This window comes from Anticarsia gemmatalis, chromosome 7 (genome assembly GCF_050436995.1).
Source record: "Anticarsia gemmatalis isolate Benzon Research Colony breed Stoneville strain chromosome 7, ilAntGemm2 primary, whole genome shotgun sequence".
NCBI lineage: Eukaryota > Metazoa > Arthropoda > Insecta > Lepidoptera > Erebidae > Anticarsia > Anticarsia gemmatalis.
In genome coordinates this window covers 4046449-4066354 of record NC_134751.1, presented here as the reverse complement: position 1 = coordinate 4066354, position 19906 = coordinate 4046449, and the positions used below count along the sequence as shown (strand labels likewise).

Sequence of the window (19906 nt, the reverse complement as noted above, 5' to 3'; positions counted from 1 at the left end):
TGTGAGTTGTCCAATTATATTTATATTATTAACATTTATTTATTATTTTTATGTATAGTGTTCTGTCACTTCCAATCAATTTTGAACCTGTATACCTATCTTATGAGTCAAAAAGATAAAACACTGTTTCATTAATCAGAGTTTACTCGACGTTATAAAGATTTGACAAAATAATATTTTAATTATAACAATGACATGTAGTAGAAGAAACGCAAGTGCCGTGCTTAAAGCCAAGTGTTGTGCAAACGAGTTGGCAAGCTGAGTTGTTGCAGTCCTTCAAAGTCGTAGGAATGTACAGAGCTTCAGTCGCTACGTGGACATGGTTCTTCTCTGAAACAATAATAATTGCTATTAGTACTTTCATAGTTTGCTTTTCGCACTTTTACCATTGAGAGTTGGTACATAAACCTTACGGGCTTTTACAGTAACATATATATCTTGAAAGTCCCCTATTGGCACTTGCAAAGGGTGCTGCACTCAAGGCCTGATACATCCCTTGTTCGGGAGGAGACCATTGCCCAGCAGTAGGATTGTTCCTTCACTGAATTATTATGACTTGTTGCTACTTATTTTATTAGGGCCGCAAAAAAAGGATTTTTTTGCGGCCTTAATAAAATAAGATTTTTTTGCGGAAAGTACTCAATGTTCTTTATTCCATTCGTGAAGAAGTCATATTTTAATAGCAAGGTGGCCGGCCAAAGTTATTAATTTATACACAAGTAATTTCACTGCAGAAACTATAACTATGAGCGAATACAGTGATCGTTTGGTATAATACATTATTCTCTGTATTCACACAAACCAAGCATTGTATTTGGTATAGGCTACTGGTCGACACTGTATCTACTCGCTAGATGTTGCGAAGCAACGATTAGATAGGTAGGGTTTCTCAATTCCTGACTGTTTTTTGTTCCCAGATACTGAGACTTCTCGAGCCCTATTTCCCGGGAACTCCCGGGAAGTCGAGAACTCGATAAAACTGTGAGATCATAATATTTTTTTACTATAAGAAAATAAAAGAAAATTACATTAACGATAGTTCATTTAAACTAGTTATAAGAATTGATAATTGTTAAGTAGGTAACCACTATTAATCTGTATATTATTATATTATATAGGAGAAAGTAGTGTTAGTTACATTATTTAAAATAAGAAAGGCTTAACTAATTTTGATGTAAATTGGTGGAGCTTAAACCAAGAGACGGACGCAGGACACTTTTTAACTTTATTTTATCTTTTAATAAAAACTAAAAATTAAAAATGAATATCAAAATCTTTCGCTAAGTGCAAAACTCAAGAACGGCTCCACCAATTTAACTGATTGCTTTAGCAAAATTGTAATTAAGACACGGGAGGGTATTTAAGGAGAAAATAAATAAAAAATGCGTAATGCGTGAGCGGAGCTGGGTCAGCTAGTATGTAATAAACCTTAACTGAGAAAAGTAAGAAAACATAAAAAGTTTAAATTTTTTTTCACAACTCCCGCATTAAGAATTGCTCTTGTGTCGCGGGGACTTTTACAAACATACAAATAACGGACACAAAGCACGACCAGAACCGAAACAATTATTTGTGGATCGCACAAATAATTGCTCCGTGTGGGAATCGAACAAACGACCTCCCGACGCAATTGTATTGGCGTGGCAACCTAAACCAATGGGCCACGCGGGCAGTCAAGTTAGTATTATGAATTAACTTTATTGACCAAATTATATAGACCTACTATTTTTTAATGTTTTTATGTATTTTTATTATTGATTTATCTGTGGATATCAAGGAAAAGTATTTACACCCATATTTTTGCTCACGTATTTTTTATTTTGGTTTCGATTAACATTTGCACCAAGTAAATGGACCGCGGTACATTTAATTGAGATAATATTCTTACAAGAAATATTTATAGATAAGTTGGTCAAAAACTTGTATTGTACTTACCTACGGCTTGAGCCTCTTCGTACACTTCCATTAAGTCCTTAAGTGAGAACGTCCTAGCAGAAGTTGCCTGGGCAACAAAGGCAATGGCGAAACAAACTAACAACAAAACCTTCATATTGGTGAATCAACCGTTCCTCTCGGAGCTTAGCTGGGAATGACTGATGTGATTAATCGAACTCAGTGCTAGCACAGTTTTATATACTAGTCACAGAATAGATAACGTAGCTTTTCAATGTGTGCTATTACGAACACGCACTCATACACCATTTCGATACCTTACTATATACATATACTAATATTATAAAGCTGAAGAGTTTGTTTATTTGTTTGTTTGAACGCGCTAATTTCAGCTACTTACTACTGGTCCGATTTGAAAAATTCTTTCAGTGTTAGATAGCCCATTTATCGAGGCTATAGGCTATATACCATTACGCTACGACCAATAGGAGCAGAGTACCAGTAAAAAATGTTACAAAAACGGGGAAATTTTTGACTCATTCTCTTCTGCGCGAGTCGGTTAGTTATACACATTTGTGAACTTATTTCTAAGGCGTATGGCGTGTGTGCTGAGCGCTAAAAATAAACATATTTTCTTTTCTTTTTTCTTTCTTTTAGAGCCAACTCTTGGAAAAATTACTTTTTTTTTAAATCTTTATTTAATACGGGGTTTTAAGAAAAAAAACATAACTTTATTGTTTTTAGTTGACGGCCTGTTGGCGCATAATGCAATTACATCGGTTCCGGGTTGATGAGGGATGGCAATAGGAGTTGTTTTACTTGGACGCCATAAAGATTCTCCTACACTATAATATCTCGGTGTAGGGCCTTTTTAATAGTACATTATGCCTATTATGTATATGTTACTGTAAAAGCCCGAACTGTGGTATATCCTAAGATTTTCCGGTAAAACCTAAGATTTACCAACTCTCAATGGTAAAAGTCCGAACGTTCTTTTATTTCGAACTTTTACCACCATTTAATTGGCAAATCTTAGGATTTACATAATGACACGGTAAAAGTTGATTATAATGTGTTTGAGCCGTAATATAACGATATTGCTAGGGATATAATTATATGCCGTAAAATAGTTATAATGAGAGTTTGAAGATGTCGCCGGAGCCCCGCTTCGCGGGGCTCCTCCTTCTGGGTGGTTTAAAAAAAAATGACCACGAAGGCTGAGGTGGGAGCTTCGCTTCGCTCGCTCCCACCTCAGCCTTCTAACCTAACCTACCCATGTCGGTTTGCCCAAAACTCCCTCTTTATAACTATTAAATTATTTTATATTAGCTACATTTACCTGCCCTTGAGGTACATCCTAAGATTTACCAAGTGAATAGGGGTAAAAGTTCGAAATAAAAGAATTGTTCGGACTTTTACCATTGAGAGTTGGTAAATCTTAGGATATACCGGAAAATCTTAGGATTTACCACAGCCCGGGCTTTTACAGTAACATATATATAATACTGCGCTTCTAGGTACCAGATTATCACGTTTGCTTAGTACATGGATGTATTTAATGTAAATATGCATTATACAGTCAACTGTCATGACTTTTCACGGATACCGATATTTTTTGATTTATACTTAATATAAAATTAAAAATTAACTAATGCTATGTGTACCATAGCGCCGCGTGTGGTGTGTTCGAAATTTCGAATCCCACTCGGAACAAATAATTGTGTGATTAACTCGAGTCAGATACTCGAGTTTATTCTGAGCCTGGTTGTCGATTTATCCATATGAGTCCATATTGTGTATTTACAAGTATATACTTATATAAATAAGTATGATTATCATTTATTTGGTTACCATAGTACAAACTTTGCTTAGTTTGAAATCCAATGACCGTGTGTGAGTTGTCCAATGATATTTAATAATTAATAGCATAACGCCTGTTATATTCGAAGGTGTTATATTGAAGTGTAAGGTGTAGCAATATACACACAAACCATTTACAAGGTTAGACTTATGTAATGAGGGTATGTTTTCATTTCCTATGCATACCATGAAGCTTTAGTATCAGCATCATTTGAGGCCAAGACAATAAATAACACGAGAAACTTAAGAAGGGATTGTAGAATCAACCAAAACTAAAAGAATATTTGTGAGATCGACTATTGTGTCTGATATAGGTTGATTTTGTAGATTGATTTCTTACCCGGTGTCTATACAGGGTGTCCCATAACTCAACGATAATCCGAGACAGGATGAAAGGCCAAGTCATACCGGTTCTAGGAAAAATAAAAAAAAAATTCCATATCACTTAGTTCAGCAATAATAGACACTTTTCAAAAAAGTTAAAATTCCACACCCTTCGTCGCATTTTCAAGTCCTGTGATCACCAATGTCACAATTTCGCTGTGCTTTTTTGAATTTCTTGATCTTCATTAAATATGCTATTAATCGTAAAACAAATTAATGCACAAAACATTGTTAATTTAATAAAAAAAGTTAAGTTTTAGTGAGTCATCGTTCACAAAAATATGGTTAGTTAACTTTGACGCTTCATATTGAAAAAAAAATGTACTACACTACCCTTGGCAAGTTATTTCAAAAGTTGGCGCATTTAATCAAGATTTCAAAACTGTGCAACACTTGTCACTTTTCTTGTCATTAAAAATGTTATTTTTATTTGAACGACGAGTATCCTCGAAAATGGATCGAACGCAGTCGTACAATTGTATGGCCTCCTCGTTCCCCCGATCTTAATCCAGTAGATATTTTTCACTGGGAATGTATAAAATAAAAAGTCTATTCAAAATCAATACAAAATCTATCAGAACTTCGCCAGAAAATTGACACAGCGTCAGAAGAAATAAATGCAAGGAATTTTGCTTGACTAGTGCAAAGATCTTTTGTACGCCGTTGCAGAGCCTGTATTCGTGCCAGAGGAAAGCAATTATTTTTAGTAAAGATGTAATTGAGTCAGTCCATAACCAATATTTAATGTAATAAACATAATAGGTAATGATAATAAAAAAAAAAGAATGAACGAACCATCGTTCTTATTAAATTATTCTCCTTAAACTAAAGTAATTCCGAATTGTTTTCCTCTGGCACGAATACAGGCTCTGCAACGCCTTACAAAAGACCTTTGCACCAGTCAAGCAAAATTCCTTGCATTTATTACCTCTGACGCTGTGTAAATTTTCTGGCGAAGTTCTGATAGATTTTGTATTGATTTCGAATAAACTTTTTCTTTTACGCATTCCCAGTAAAAAATATCTACTGGATTTAGATCGCGGGAACGAGGACGCCATACAATTGTACCACTGCGTTCGTCCATTTTCGAGTATACTCGTCGTTCAAATAAAAATAACATTTTTAATGACAAGAAAAGTGACAAGTGTTGCACAGTTTTGAAATCTTGATTAAATGCGCCAACTTTTGAAATAACTTGCCAAGGGTAGTGTAGTACATTTTTTTTTCAATATGAAGCGTCAAAGTTAACTAACGATATTTTTGTGAACCATGACTCACTAAAACTTAACTTTTTTTATTAAATTAACAATGTTTTTTGCATTAATTTGTTTTACGATTAATAGCATATTTAATGAAGATCACGAAATTCAAAAAAGCACAGCGAAATTGTGACATTGGTGATCACAGGACTTGAAAATGCGACGAAGGGTGTGGAATTTTAACTTTTTTGAAAAGTGTCTATTATTGCTGAACTAAGTGATATGGAATTTTTTTTTTATTTTTCCTAGAACCAGTATGACTTGGCCTTTCATCCTGTCACGGATTATCGTTGAGTTTTGGGACACCCTGTATAAATTACCCGTCATACGATTAATTCCAAGATTTTTTAAGGCTTTAATAAATAAAACAAGCGTTGTTGCGTCCTTAAACTAATTTATTTCAATGCTTATTCAATCCAATTGTAAATTACATTTTAGAATTTGCAGTTTAAATAAAATTTATTGAATTTAAAAAGTTAAATCTGATTGAATTCCTGTACAGAGGTGCAGAGGGGCATTCCTTGCTTATATCGACAATCGACTACTAAGTAATTATCGACAAATCTTGCATGCAAAAACAGAATCTGCTGCGCGATTTTTTACAGTCGGTACTATCGAGTACCAAGAGTAAATTTCAATTGCAATAAAATAACTGTTCCTACTGCAGCCTGGACCACTGATCGGGTTTCATACAAATGTTTGATAGGTTGTCGATAGTCTATAGTAGGAAACCGCTCAGCAGCATCTATACCGAAGAAAAGAGCTATCTTGAATATTGTTCGCATAATAATCCACAGTATCGCTACTGTCGACTGAGGAGCGTTTGTAGAAAATCGGATTTTTTTTTTCAATAGATACGTAACCTCAAATTTGAACTTGTTTTGTTTTGTTTGTGTGTGTTTTTTAAAAGACATCTTCCACGCTAAGAATTTCTCTCGTGTCGCGGGGACTTTTACAAACATACAAACAACGGACACAAAGTACAACCAGACCGAAACAATTATTTGTGGATCGCACAAATAATTGTTCCGTGTGGGAATTGAACCCACCACCTCCCGACGCAGTGGTATCGGCGTGGCTAAACCACTGCGCCACGGAGGCAGTCAGTGAACTAGTTTGAACTAGTAACAAATACACCTAGAAGACTCACACACCCCGGTGTGGAATCCCCTAGCTTGACATTCTGTTTCACAGTACTGCATGTCGCATTTGTCTGTCTCCATTATTACTGTAGGGCTTTTGTAGGAATGATGGTTCATCGGCTCCAACCTGCCGTCTGAAACAAATATTAGTCAGTGTCAAGAACTGTAGGGGAGAGGACTTTTTAAAACTATGAACTTGAACTATATATTTAGTTTCTTTTGAAATGATGAATCGTTTTAGCTATCTATCTCTGAGAGCAACATCTGATAATACAAGTCAATAATACTCATACAGTAACCGTCTTATTCTTAAACACAGTATAAAACTATTTTAGTTAAAATACTACTACAATATGTTTTCTCTTTTTCATTTCGCTAAGGAGTAAAAGATACAAAACACTTTATAAGCCTTTTATAACTTCATATATTTTTATGAATAAACGGGTAAGACTACACTACTTTTCCACATAAAAACTTCATAATAGTCTTGCTTATGATATTCCGGTAAAAAATTGGCTTTGGTCTAAAATTACAAGTCATTGTTTGAGTGCACGAAGTCATCTATTTTGCATAAAGAATGAAAACAGTAAAAAACGTACTTCCATATTGGATTGCTTGGGTCGCTGCGGGCCTTCCCCTTTTAAACGAATATACCTTATAATAAAAGTGAATCATAATTCATACTCACCGATACCGTTGTCGGATAGGGACACTTGCAACGTGTTTGTAATTGTTATTACTCTTGCACAGGTTAATACCAGAGTACTTAAAAATATCAATAAAATTTTCATTTTAATTGGTCTGTTTTCTTCTCTTCAAAAGTGTAAACGTATGACAACCTCCTTTTAAAGGAATATATAGTATAATGAACTATTATTTTCCTATCCAATATTGTTATTAAGTAATGGGTTTTTTATAAATTTGAATAAGAAACCCATGCAATAGACTTCGGCGTATTGGACTATTGACTGTATGTAGAATGCAATAGAGTCCCTATCTTAATACGTAAATAGTTTCATGGTGTTTATATGCTCTTGCGGTTGAACAATAATATATGAATCAACGAGTGGTTTTATATAAGAAAATCCTTATTTACTGCAACATGTTAAAGCTAAATAAATATAATGAGGACCAAAATAGATGACGTTAAGTAGAATATATGATATGAAAAGATTCTGTGATAAAATTATCGGGTCTTTTAACAAATTTATTCGAAAGTTGCGATAAGCGGATTTTCAGTTCTGTGCAATTTGATCTGAGTCTATTATTGTGCCCGGGGCTTTTAATTTTAACCTAAATCGTGCATAGGTTTTGAGGTGCTCATCTTGAAGTTTTTCAAATAAAAAATATATGCTTATTTCTCGTAATTCTCTAATAGTGCTGATTTATTTTTCTGCAGGTGTCCTCCGTCAAAGATTGGGAAATCAATCAATCAATCTTAATATTACCTAGATACAATTTTGTAAAAAGTATACGTATATTATAATAAAATGAGTAACTCATATATATACCCACTAAAGCCGTTATACTCATTTAAATTGATACTGACTAGGTACTTGCAGTAAAAATATACGGAAAATCAAGTTTTCCTTGTTTTGTTGTCCGGTTGCGATTATTACAATATAATTATAAAATGCATAGGTTTATAGGTACTATATTAATTAAAATTAATAACGATTGTTACAATTAAATGATGCGTTTTAGAGTTAAATAAAATACCTTCTCAATATTATGTCCGTTATCTTAATAGACAACAGCCGGGCCAAATACCACTAAGCACCTATCCATAGAATGATCGTGCCAACGGGTGCTTAACCCATACATCGTTTAGCAAGAGCGCAACTCACTAGGGGCCCCTCGATTAAGAGTTGAAAGGTCGATATTTAAACATAATTTTTCACTTGCTGCAAAATGTTATTCTAAGAAAAACTCTGTGCATATTCACACTTGTATATTTTCATTGTAAGTTCGAAAGTCAGAAAAAATCTACGACCTTTTTTTCGATACTAGTCCAGTCCAGTAGTGAAATGTTACAATTTGAGTTAGTGTTAGAGCCGGAAGAAAATTTTTCAAAAAAAAATTGCACTTTTTTGCTTATAACTTCTTTAATTGTGGATTTAGGGCAAAAAACTATTCAACATATTTGTAGGCAAAGTAATTTGCTACAAATTATGCTTTTACAATTTTATTGTAAGACGCATAGTTTCCGAGATATAGCGAAAAAGTGTTTCCACCCCCTTTTTCAAGACAAGAGTGGCGACCCCACAAACTTCAAGTTAAGCTTCTATAGACCCCCCCTATATATTCCAAAAATAAAATTGCGTCCTCTAAGAAATGTAAAACTCATGTAACATTTCAATGGACTATACCTTATTTATGTAGAAATGAGCCATTAGTTCAGCCACTTGCGGCTAAGGAGCGCTAGTGGTTTGCAGAAATCCACAGCAGTTTATTACGCTATTTCCATTTGCTGGTTGCTTATAGCCCGTTTTTGACTGAGAAATATAATACATCTTAAGATAACTATAATAATTAATCGCTTGTAGTACAAATACAATATGCTCTAACAACATTATATTAAATCTCGCTTGTTTTTCACACTCAAGATAATATACTCCATCTAATGGCCAAAAGCCGGCTTAAGATTTGTTGCAAGCTATGTAAATCAAAAGACTACGCTCTCGGTCTTAATCCTTTCAATTGCACATTAACTAAGGTAAAAATGTTCAGAGCATTATCTTTAAATTTGGCCATCTTGGTCTAAGTTGCCTATGATTTCTATGAAAGTCAATCTAATATATTACTTACAGCTATTATATTCGGGACTTAAACTGGGGTTAAGAATGGAATTGGCTTAATAATTCAAATGGTAAAAAATACAGTTGTTTTGTATTTGCAAATCTATTGTAGGCCAATATGTGCCGATATCGACTAAATTGTACTTGCGAATACCTACAGAAAAGCAGTAGCGTTTTTCCTTCCCTACTGATAATACCAGTGCCCGTAATTAATGTATTTTATCAACAAAGAATAATAAGTTTTAAGGATCACGATTATTAGCCTTATAGCAATAATGAACGTATTTAAATGAGAAGTAATCGATTGCCACGTAATTAGTAAACAAATCTTTCATACACACAGCAATAGATGGCTCATCTCTGGGTAAAACAACACTACTTAACCTTTTCTCTCTCCACGTTAGAGCTGAGCGACTCCGTGCATGGGACGTCACGCAAAAAGTCAGCCCAGATAGTTGTCAACTACGATCAAGGACGTTAAGACATGGCTTTTTGAGCGGTCTGAACAACTTTGGCACTACATTGACTACTAATATAAGACTCAATCAGCCTAGCCTTTCTTCTAACTATGTTGAAGTCGGCTTCCATTCTCACCGATTGCAGCTGGATAATAGTATTCCAGGTCGGGTGAAAAAGTCTTTTCGCATTATAGTATGTGTGAACTTGTAAAAAAATCTTTTCTTTACGCAAAAAAGCTCGATATTTGGGTACCTCACGAGCTCACTGAAATAAACCTAATGAATCGTGTACTCATTTGTGATTCTTGAAGCCAAAGAGATTTTATTACAAGTTCATAGATACTATAATGTGAAAAAACTTTTTCCCTGACCTAATATTTTATATGAGTACTAGCGGACCCGACAGACTTTGTCCTGTCTACACGTCAAAAAAACATTGTCCAGCGGATAAAATTGAGAATCTAAACCATTCTCAAATCCGCTTGAACACACACAAAAAATTTCATCAAAATCGGTCCAGTCGTTTAAGAGAAGTTCAGTGACATACACACTTACAGAAGAATTATATACTTATATAAAGATTTTACATGGAGCGACTGCCTATCGGACCTCCATCACCCAGTAAACTGAGTAATAACACGATACCCTTCGGTACGACTGGCTGTCAGATTATCAAGCTTCTGACAATTCTTAACGACTGTCAAAGATCTTCGAAAATGACAGCCGGGACCCGCAATTTAACGTGCCTTCCGAAACATAAAGGAACTCGATATGTATAAGATGGTCCATAGAATAACCTCGGCTAGTGTAGCTTAATCTCAGAGCTCGATCCCCGCGGCTGTTGTTAACTAAGCCATTAACTCCTCTGACGACTTTTTAGTCGTATAATAAGTTATTTTATTGGATCAACTGCTATACGATACAATAAAATAACTAACCAAATCTCAATTTTTTTCGTCGATGCAGTAATTCACTGTTATGAATAACATACCTAATTTTAACTGTCGTTCCAGCTCGCATGAGCAAATAATATTGTTACAAAAAAGTTCCTTGTACTTTTCTAGGAAACAGCAAGTGGTATTAACTCAGAGTGTTCGTCAGAAGTTGTATATATAAAAATGAATTCTGAGCTTTATTATAAGCTGTCAGAACTTAAAATCGATTAATTATATAACTGTGGTTAGGTTAGGCGGTTTACAGAAATCAGTAAAAGTATAAATAAACGGTGGACAGGGCTGGTCTTTGTATTAACTATCAATATTTGCAGTGCCTAACGTAAATATAGTACCTAACTTACTTATCGTCAAATGTATTATTTATGTTATAAACAGTGGACAGCATAAACCATTAATTGGCTGTATGTAGTATTTTTTACAGTCAATTATGTAACTCGATTCTCTACGATCGTCACTGTCGAAAATCGAAAATTTGACAATTTAAATGTACTGCCAAAATAGGACCTACGACGCCCTAGGACTAGATTTTGTATTGATTTCGAATAGACTTTTTCTTTTATGCATTCCCAGTAAAAAATATCTACTGGATTTAGATCGGGGGAACTCCTCGTTCCCCCGATCTAAATCCAGTAGATACAATTGTACCACTCCGTCCGATCCATTTTCGGGGATACTCGTCGTTCAAATAAAAATAACATTTTTAATGGCAAAAAAAGTGGCAAGTGTTGCACCATTTTGAAATCTTGATTAAATGCGCCAACTTTTGAAATAACTTGCCAAGGGTAGTGTAGTACATTTTTTTTTCAATATGAAGCGTCAAAGTTAACTAACGATATTTTTGTGAACCATGACTCACTAAAACTTAACTTTTTTTATTAAATTAATAATGTTTTGTGCATTAATTTGTTTTACGATTAATAGCATATTTAATGAAGTTCAGGAAATTGAAAAAAACACAGCGAAATTGTGACATTGGTGATCATAGGGCTTGAAAATGCGACCAAGGGTGTGGAATTTCAACTTTTTTGAAAAGTGTCTATTATTGCTGAACTAAGTGATATGGAATTTTTTTTTTATTTTTCCTAGAACCGGTATGACTTGGCCTTTCATCCTGTCTCGGATTATCGTTGAGTTTCGGGACAGCCTGTATATTGTTTCATAATTCCATAATTTTACTACGGGTAACTTCTGCCTCACTGACGTATTGCATATTGTTTTTTCAAAAACGTATGTACGGACTGCATATGTATAAAAAAAAATGTTCTTGCAGTAAGTATTTTTTTTATTCACGTCGAACTCACCAGTGCTTTCGCCATCGGTGATTATTTTAAGAAGTAAAGAAGGATTACGTTATTTTGTCATTGTACTAGCTCATTAAAAACTTGTCCATATTTACTGCGGAAATGATACTTTTGGTAGACTAAAAAATAAATATGTCGACTGTACTTCACCGCAAACTGTGTAGGTCATGTGACTTGTATGTAAACAATAGTTTACTGTATAACATTTTATCATAACCGACCGCAAAACAGAGTTATCAGTGTTGTTTGTATATTGCTGCGGTAAAGTCCCTACGAGCGAAGCTTTGTACCTATATAAGTTATACAAACGCCGGTTAAATAGCCAGTCAGTTAGTTACATGATTACAGATTACTCGTAAAAATGTATTCCAAAATAATTTTGTTCGGCGCGATTCTTTGCGTTGCCAATGCCTCGGTGATGACGATAAATGTTTACGACGGTTATTTAACTTTTATGTTATGGATTAAAAAAAAATAAAGCAATTGGAGACCTTTAGATAAAATTCGTGTTTTATTTTTCAGATACAAATGGTAATCACGGTGAAGGTGTATCAGATTGCGACCTGAGAGGGTGTGAGCAGCTGTGTCGTAGACTTGGCTTCCCCGGCGGCGCCTGTATCAATGGACGCTGCAAGTGCGACAATTTCAAAACAGACCAAGGTTCACATTTAATTATACCTAGATATAATTACGATCTAGATACAAAAATTTTTTTGGGTTGCAAGAAACTTTACAGTATTTACTTTCTATACCTCATGACTGTTGTAGCTTTGCTTTGTACTTGTGAGTGAGTACTTAGTTAACAACAGCCGCGCGGACCGATCTCTGAGGATAAGTTACGCTTGCCAAGGTTGTTCTGTGGATGGAAGACCATTTATACATTCCTCAGTGTTTTAGAAGGCACGATAAATTGTGGGTCCCGGCTGTCATTTTCAAAGATCTATGACAGTAGTCAGAAGCTTGAAAGTCTGACAACCAGTCTTATCGAAAGGAATCGTGTTAAAAACCAGGTAACTGGGTTGTAGAGGTCCGATAGGCAGTCGCCAACTCCAACATAATTGGAATAAAGGCTAGGCTGATTTGTCATCACGACTGTTGTACCTGAAAATGTAGGCAGTGGTATATGTGATACATTCACGTTTTGCCATTTCAATGTTAGTGCCATGCAATAGGGGGCTAGAGTTAAAATGGCTGAAATACTCACAAAGCTTTATATATAAAAGATAAAGATAATACTTTTGTTTTAAGGTTCTGAATTGGGAGTAGCGGTATCCAAACTATCGAGAGAGTGTGATTTGTCCCAGTGTAAAACCTATTGTTGGTCAATTGGATTTATTACTGGCATCTGCTACCTAGATGAGTTCTGCATATGCAAATACCCTAAGCCGAATCCAAGTGAGTTGTGGGACATCGTAGAGTAGATTAGTCTAAGCGAGATCAACCCTACATTACAATATAACGAGAACAAACTTATGGTTGCTACACACATGCAAGCAGCAAGGCCGCCGGTACATGCCGCGCAGAGCTGTCAAATGCTTGAAGCCCTCGCTCGAATGTTAGAAACAATGCCGCCGGCACTGTGTGTAGGAGCCCTTTCATTAAAATATCACGGTAATTCTCGAAATTAACAATGTCAGGTCTGTCTTCAATGCTACCTTATCTGTGTTTTCTTCTGCTTTTAGAGCCCCAATCTGAACTTCTGGAGTCTAGGTCATTGGGATCTTGTGAGTGGAACTCGTGTTATTCTTACTGCAGAACAATTGGCTTCTTAGGCGGCTACTGCTTTTTAGATACCTGCATGTGCAAATATCCTAAACCGAAAGCTGGTAAGGAATAATCAATATTGTCATTTATTTTAAACTTTATTTTATTTAGACAGGTCTTGGTAGGCAAGAGAAGCAATCGTGTTGTCCTCGTAATGCATTTATGTAATAAACAAGTAATCATTATCTTACTGCTGGGCTACGGTCTCCATTTAGAATGAAAATTTGGTCATATGCTATGCGGTCAGTAGCGTATGCGACTGCCGCGCAAGAGATCTCGGGTTCGAAGCCTGGGTCGGGCCAAAAAGTGTTTTCTGAGTTTTCTGTTAAAAAAATCTCAGAGATTGCTCGGAGTTAGGAAGTTGAGGTCAAATGAGGTCGTAAACCTTCGTGCCTCGGAGAGCACGTAAAGCCGTCGGCCCTGCGCTTGATCTCTCTCTGGTTGTGTCGGTTTAGCCGTCCCACCAGACTATGAGAGTAAAGAAATAGAGAGTGTACCTGTGTACTGTGCTCACACTTGGCCACAATAAACAAACTGAAACTGGCCGCCGTGGCCGAAATCGGCCAGGACGACCACAATGAACAATACAATAACAATACTTTCAATAACTGTTCTAAGAAATGAGGATTTTTGATGAGGAGGCATGCAAGCTTGCATCACGATTTTTTCCTTTGCTGCTAGAACTAAGTGATCTCAATGCGTAATCCTTTCCTCATTCCGGGAAGAGACCCTTGTCTAGCCGTAACACATTAAAAATAAATAAATATAACCAACCACTGTACCACTGCTGGGCAGGGGTCTTCCCCGTAATGAGTTAGTAAGGTTAGGCCTCGATTCCACCACGCTGGCCAATTGCGGATTGGGGACTTTGCATACCTTCAAGAACTGTTCCAAAAGAACTCTTAAGCACGGAAGGTTGTTTCACGATGTTTTATTTCACCGTTACGTTGGAGCAACAGATAATTATAATTATTCCTAATACACACATAATATCAAGAAATCATCAAGTTTAATTAATATTATTATTGTAAATGTTGCAGAAATGCCTATTAAGTCGGCAGATCTCACCTTTCAACATGGCTGCCACGCAAAATCTTGCGCGAATGTTTGCAGTATACTGGGCATACAAAATGGATCTTGTGTCAACAACAAATGCAAATGCTTGAAAGAAGAAGGTATGTAAAAATAAAATTATAATTTCTATTTCTTCTGTCTAATGCGTACATACCTACCTACTGTGTAACATAGCATGTTATATGTCAAAGTCAGCGCCCATAGCGAATTCTGTAAGAACTAACTGTCTAGGTAATTTTATAATTAGAATTTCTTATTTTTTCTTATTTTATTATAATTTCCTAAATAAAAATGCTTAATGTAGCATAAGTAGCGTATTACATTTGTTTTTAAGATACTTTTTTATTTCTTTCATTTTACATTTGTAATTGAGTGGCGAGTTCTATTCCATTCGACGGAATGGCAGAAGTTAAAAAAACCGCAAAATGCTTCCAGGAATCTCGTTTAAACGTACACTATTCTGACGAATATAGAGTTAAGAATTTCGGTTATGACTAATGTTTTGTTGTTTTAGATCCTAACATAAATAACGAAAGTACTACCAAAGCTTTAGAAAATTCTTCGGTAAAGCAAGAACAACTCGTTAAAGGTAAATTTAATTTTTAATTTTATGCGTTCAACAGACAACTATTGCACAATAAAATGTCTTATGTTGTAAAGACATTAACGTAACGAAACAATTGAGGGGTACAAAGTACGGCTGGAGCCGCAACAACTATTTTTGGATGGAACTACTACTGTAACTGTTTTCACGTGGAAATCGAACCTAGTGGCAGCTGTAATATGTTAATGGTATATGTTTTACAGGTAATCTAAACAAGCCGGTCACCTGCGATCCCACAGACTGCAGTAAAAAGTGTCTACTATCCAATCACCTGGTTGGAGAGTGTTCGAATAACGACTGTGTTTGCTATTAAGCAAACATTGTTTATGACGGCAAAATTCAGAATATAAATACGAATAAATAAAATGTACTTTTCATCATATTTTGTTATTTTCTTGAAGTTTATTATAAGCCGGGTGCCGAGTGTATCAGATTCGCATAATTTTGGAGCATCTTCAATCCAGTAGCTATCGGGATACACTACAGCTACTGAGAGCCGGCTTGCTATCACAAAATATGTAGGGAAATCTGATAAGCACTTCTATGCATGGTTTCTAACTATAAAGAAAATGTCGAGTTTCAAATTGCACTATAGTACTTCGATTTTGATTCTGTTCGAATGGAGAATGTTAACAAATTTTGATGATTAGCACTCCATTTTCTCTGTTAAAAATAAAAAATACTAGTGAAAGAATTACTTTGATACGTCAATTAGTTTCCGATTTATAAGTAAATCAAGTTGTAACCGCACGGTGACGGTGTGACGTCATTGTACATTACGCTAAGTCTGGCTCATACAGTCCTTTTTAATAATATTTACTATTATACAGTATAAATGTAATAAACGGACGAAAACACAACAAAATACTGCACAAGCTAATACATCTACGGCTGGAGACTTGATACTAAGCGGGACGCGGCCCGCGCGGCGCGGTGTAATATGACGTCACGCTGTTGCGGGACTTGATATTTTTCGAAACTGCTTGTAAAATCAAATCTACTTGGTATTTTTGACTAAAACGAAAACTAGTATTCATGTACATGTACAGGCTTTACTGAGTTAAAGCGATTTGGCATACCTAAGTAGTAACATTCTCCATTGCACATTGCCCCAAAGCGCGCCCTAGCAAATAAAAATACTGATTAAGATTTCTACTACTTTATCGTTTGGTAGAAAAGAATACGGCGCTAATAAATTTTTCATACAAAATTTCTTGATAGCTAGGCGGTTGTCGATACTCGTCGATAGTTGTACGGAATTGCGCTACTGAAACTCATCAGAGAATGGACCTTGAGCTAGCGTTGAGTGCCTTCTCACTCAAGTTCTGCCCTTAGTACAACTCCTTACAATTATGCCGAAGCTTGCCCTTGAAGCCCTTCAGAGTTTGTTTGATTGTTATCTGTGAACTGCCGACGAGTGGCTCATTCAAGATCAAAGATCGAATGACAAATAACGTATATCTTTAGTATTATTTTAAACTAACTTCTGCCTGCGATTTCATCCGCTTAATAAGATTTTCCAAAGTATACTGTGTTAATCCAGCTCATAAGCCACCAGTGTACCAAATTTCATTAAAATCTGTCCAGTAGTTTCTCGTGAAAGAGTAACAAACAAACTTACATATATAAATCTATCCTCACAAACTTTCGCATTTATTAGTAGAACATATTATTATATTAGCACGAATATCGAGCGAATATGTGCTTTATTTACAAACATGAATAGACAACATGAGACAATTTTATTTCATGAGCGCAGTATTCGTTGATTAGATTCTGAAAAAATCTTATTAATGCTTCGATATTATGATGTCAATTATCGGCGTACACATCTAACATCATCGACACTACAATATGAACAGTGTATTCACTTAATATCGCCTCCACACACTGATACTATCATTATTCTATATTCTATATTCTATTTGACACATAAGGGCGTTCATTTCTAGACACTTGTTGTTGGAAGGCATTGTTGCCTGAGTTCCTTGTGTATATTTAAAAAGAAAATAAAACCGTAATTGATAAAAATTAATAATGATAAGTTTCGATGAAAATTTTTGGTAAGCACTAACACCACATGATAGCTATTTGCCCGATGTCAACCTATTATTAAGATTGCATTTTAAGAAAAATGGGCACATACAGCTGTGCTATGTGCATGTAACTGTAATGATAATGTGCAGTCCGTTCTACCGAGTGTCGTGACATTTAAAATGCACTGCAAAAATCGTTTCTACGCCGTCCGCTAGAGGCGCTGATCACAATTCATACAACATTTTTCGATACCTAGCCCGTTGTCGGCAGTCGATAGTGGTAGAGATTCGATGTACTCACCAGAGTCGATTTCGTCGAATTAAATAAACTAATGTCAATACAATAAAAGCGCTCTCGTAGTCTCATAATAATACATAACAATAAGAAAGTTTAGATTGACTATGGATTGGTCGGTATTTATTAACTTGTAAATATTTTTGAACTAACTATAGCAACCATAACCTTCTAATTTTGGTTATCAGCGACCCTGAGAAATCATTCACTCTTCGCATGTAGCGCAAATATTCATGAATCTATAAACATGATTTTCCAACCCGTTAATTACAAATACAGAATTTTCCAATACCGATATGGAAGGTTTATTTTCCGTACGCAAAACATATTAGTATCTGTTCAATAAATATGTTTGACTTATGAGGCACCCGATACAGACGATCGACCGCGCTTCGGCGCGGCGTGGACTTCAAAACAAATTAATGTTTCAAACGATGTGTTTACGAAGCATCGGCGAAATTTTAATTACATCGAAATAACGTCGACGTGTGTTTACAGATGAAAATACGAAAATCAGAGTACGACGTTTTTAAATATGTTACACTTCAATGACAGATTGTGCTCGCACATTTATACAGGCTAGTATCATAATAATATGATATATTACTATTTTGCACCATGTTTCTAGGATGTAATGAAATTACGGTAAAACGATGATTGCTCAAACCAAAATTATAGGTTTGCATTAAACAATATTTAACATATTATAATCATCCTTTATAATGTTGTTATTTTAATGAAATATTATATAATATCGAAATTGGGGGTTAAAAAAACTCACTAATAATTAGGAGAATGCAACGGTCTATATATAAAGCGAAGAATATGATAGTTAGAGACACCAAAAGGTGTTGTAGTAATTTGAGTTAAGTCACTCAATTGGAAAATCTTTGCATATTCTCTCAACAGACCTCAGTTTGAAGGGTAGGTTATCAATTATACGTAAACGATACAAATACGTCCTGAACACCCTCCTAACGGATATTTGTTCACCATTAGGCACATTAATTAGTACGAACGAGCAACAATCGATGAAGTGGAATTCATTTAAAACGATTTCATTTGAGCTCGCCTTGTTGATGATAGAGATGAGACGTGTCTGTTAGTCGATTCTTTCGGAAAACTGTATTTTTTATATATTTAAATACTAGGTCCACCATTAACGGTGACATTAGAGCCTGAGATATTAGTAATACTTAAATAAAATCTTCACATAATACTAATCTACAGGGCGACTTTTCGTTCCCCGTTTTACTTTCATTCTGAGTTTTCATTCCTTTTTTTACATCCTTAGTTTGTTTTGATTCCGATTACAATTTTCTTCTACGAAATAATATTAAATGGTCATAATGACGTTGTTTGCGACATCATATTGTCATTTTAACGGAAAAACTAACGGGTGTTGGACTTTAAACCTCCGATTTTATACTTAATTCTTTTTTTCATACTTTTTATAAATTGGCTAGTTGGGTTAAGCCGTTCTAATATTCCTACCATCAACTTTCTCATCATACGAAGCTATTTGACACCCCATCCGAGTAAATTTCCTCTCCTCCCCTCACTTTCACCCCCTACAACTTTTTAACGGCTCAACCGTTTTTCATCAACTTCTGCAACAAAACAAAGCAGTAATAGCCGAGTGGTATAAGTTGACACCTCCCACGCAAGTGGCCGCAGGTTCGAACACGAGGTAACACACTAATGACTTTTCGAAGTTATGTGTGTATTAGAAATAATTATCACATGCTCCAACGGTGAAGGAAAACATCGTGAGGAAACCTTGCATGCCAAAAATTTGTTTAATACTTTAAAATTTATGGAAGGCATGCAAAGTCCCCAACCCGCACTTGGCCAGCGTGGTGGATTCAAGACCTAACCTCACCCTCATTACGGGAGGAAAACCTTGCCCAGCAGTGGGACATTAATGAGTTAAATTTATTATTATTATTTATGTCTGAGAACACTCGCACATAAGTAACCTATAATTTAAAAAAAAAAAACTAAATTTAAATCACTGCATCCGTTTGGGAGTTATGATCCCACAGACAGACTGACACACACACACACAGACAGACAGACAGA

At 35.4% G+C, this 19906-nt stretch overlaps 2 protein-coding genes across 5 annotated transcripts; one reads left to right on the top strand and one right to left on the bottom strand.

Annotated features, from left to right (window-relative positions):
• Positions 1–7397, bottom strand: LOC142974194 (uncharacterized). Its single transcript, XM_076116356.1, has 5 exons — positions 7227–7397; positions 6519–6672; positions 2669–2738; positions 1936–2002; positions 1–330 (listed from the first exon to the last, which is right to left on the bottom strand). Exons 1-5 carry the CDS (start codon positions 7327–7329, stop codon positions 179–181), a joined length of 546 nt encoding a protein of 181 aa, XP_075972471.1. The 5' UTR covers positions 7330–7397; the 3' UTR covers positions 1–178.
• A 4936-nt stretch (positions 7398–12333) lies between these two features.
• LOC142974301 (uncharacterized) lies at positions 12334–15875 on the top strand. 4 transcript variants are annotated; one of them, XM_076116543.1, is made up of 7 exons: positions 12334–12491; positions 12574–12711; positions 13300–13446; positions 13734–13877; positions 14856–14990; positions 15404–15478; positions 15697–15875. In XM_076116543.1, the coding sequence occupies exons 1-7, from the start codon at positions 12413–12415 to the stop codon at positions 15804–15806; spliced, it is 828 nt and encodes a 275-aa protein (XP_075972658.1). In that variant the 5' UTR covers positions 12334–12412; the 3' UTR covers positions 15807–15875. The 4 variants fall into 4 exon arrangements, with proteins under 4 accessions (XP_075972658.1, XP_075972656.1, XP_075972660.1 ...); XM_076116541.1 differs by having other exon boundaries at positions 14850–14990; XM_076116545.1 differs by lacking the exon at positions 13300–13446 and having other exon boundaries at positions 14850–14990.
• The last annotated feature ends 4031 nt before the right edge of the window (positions 15876–19906 follow it).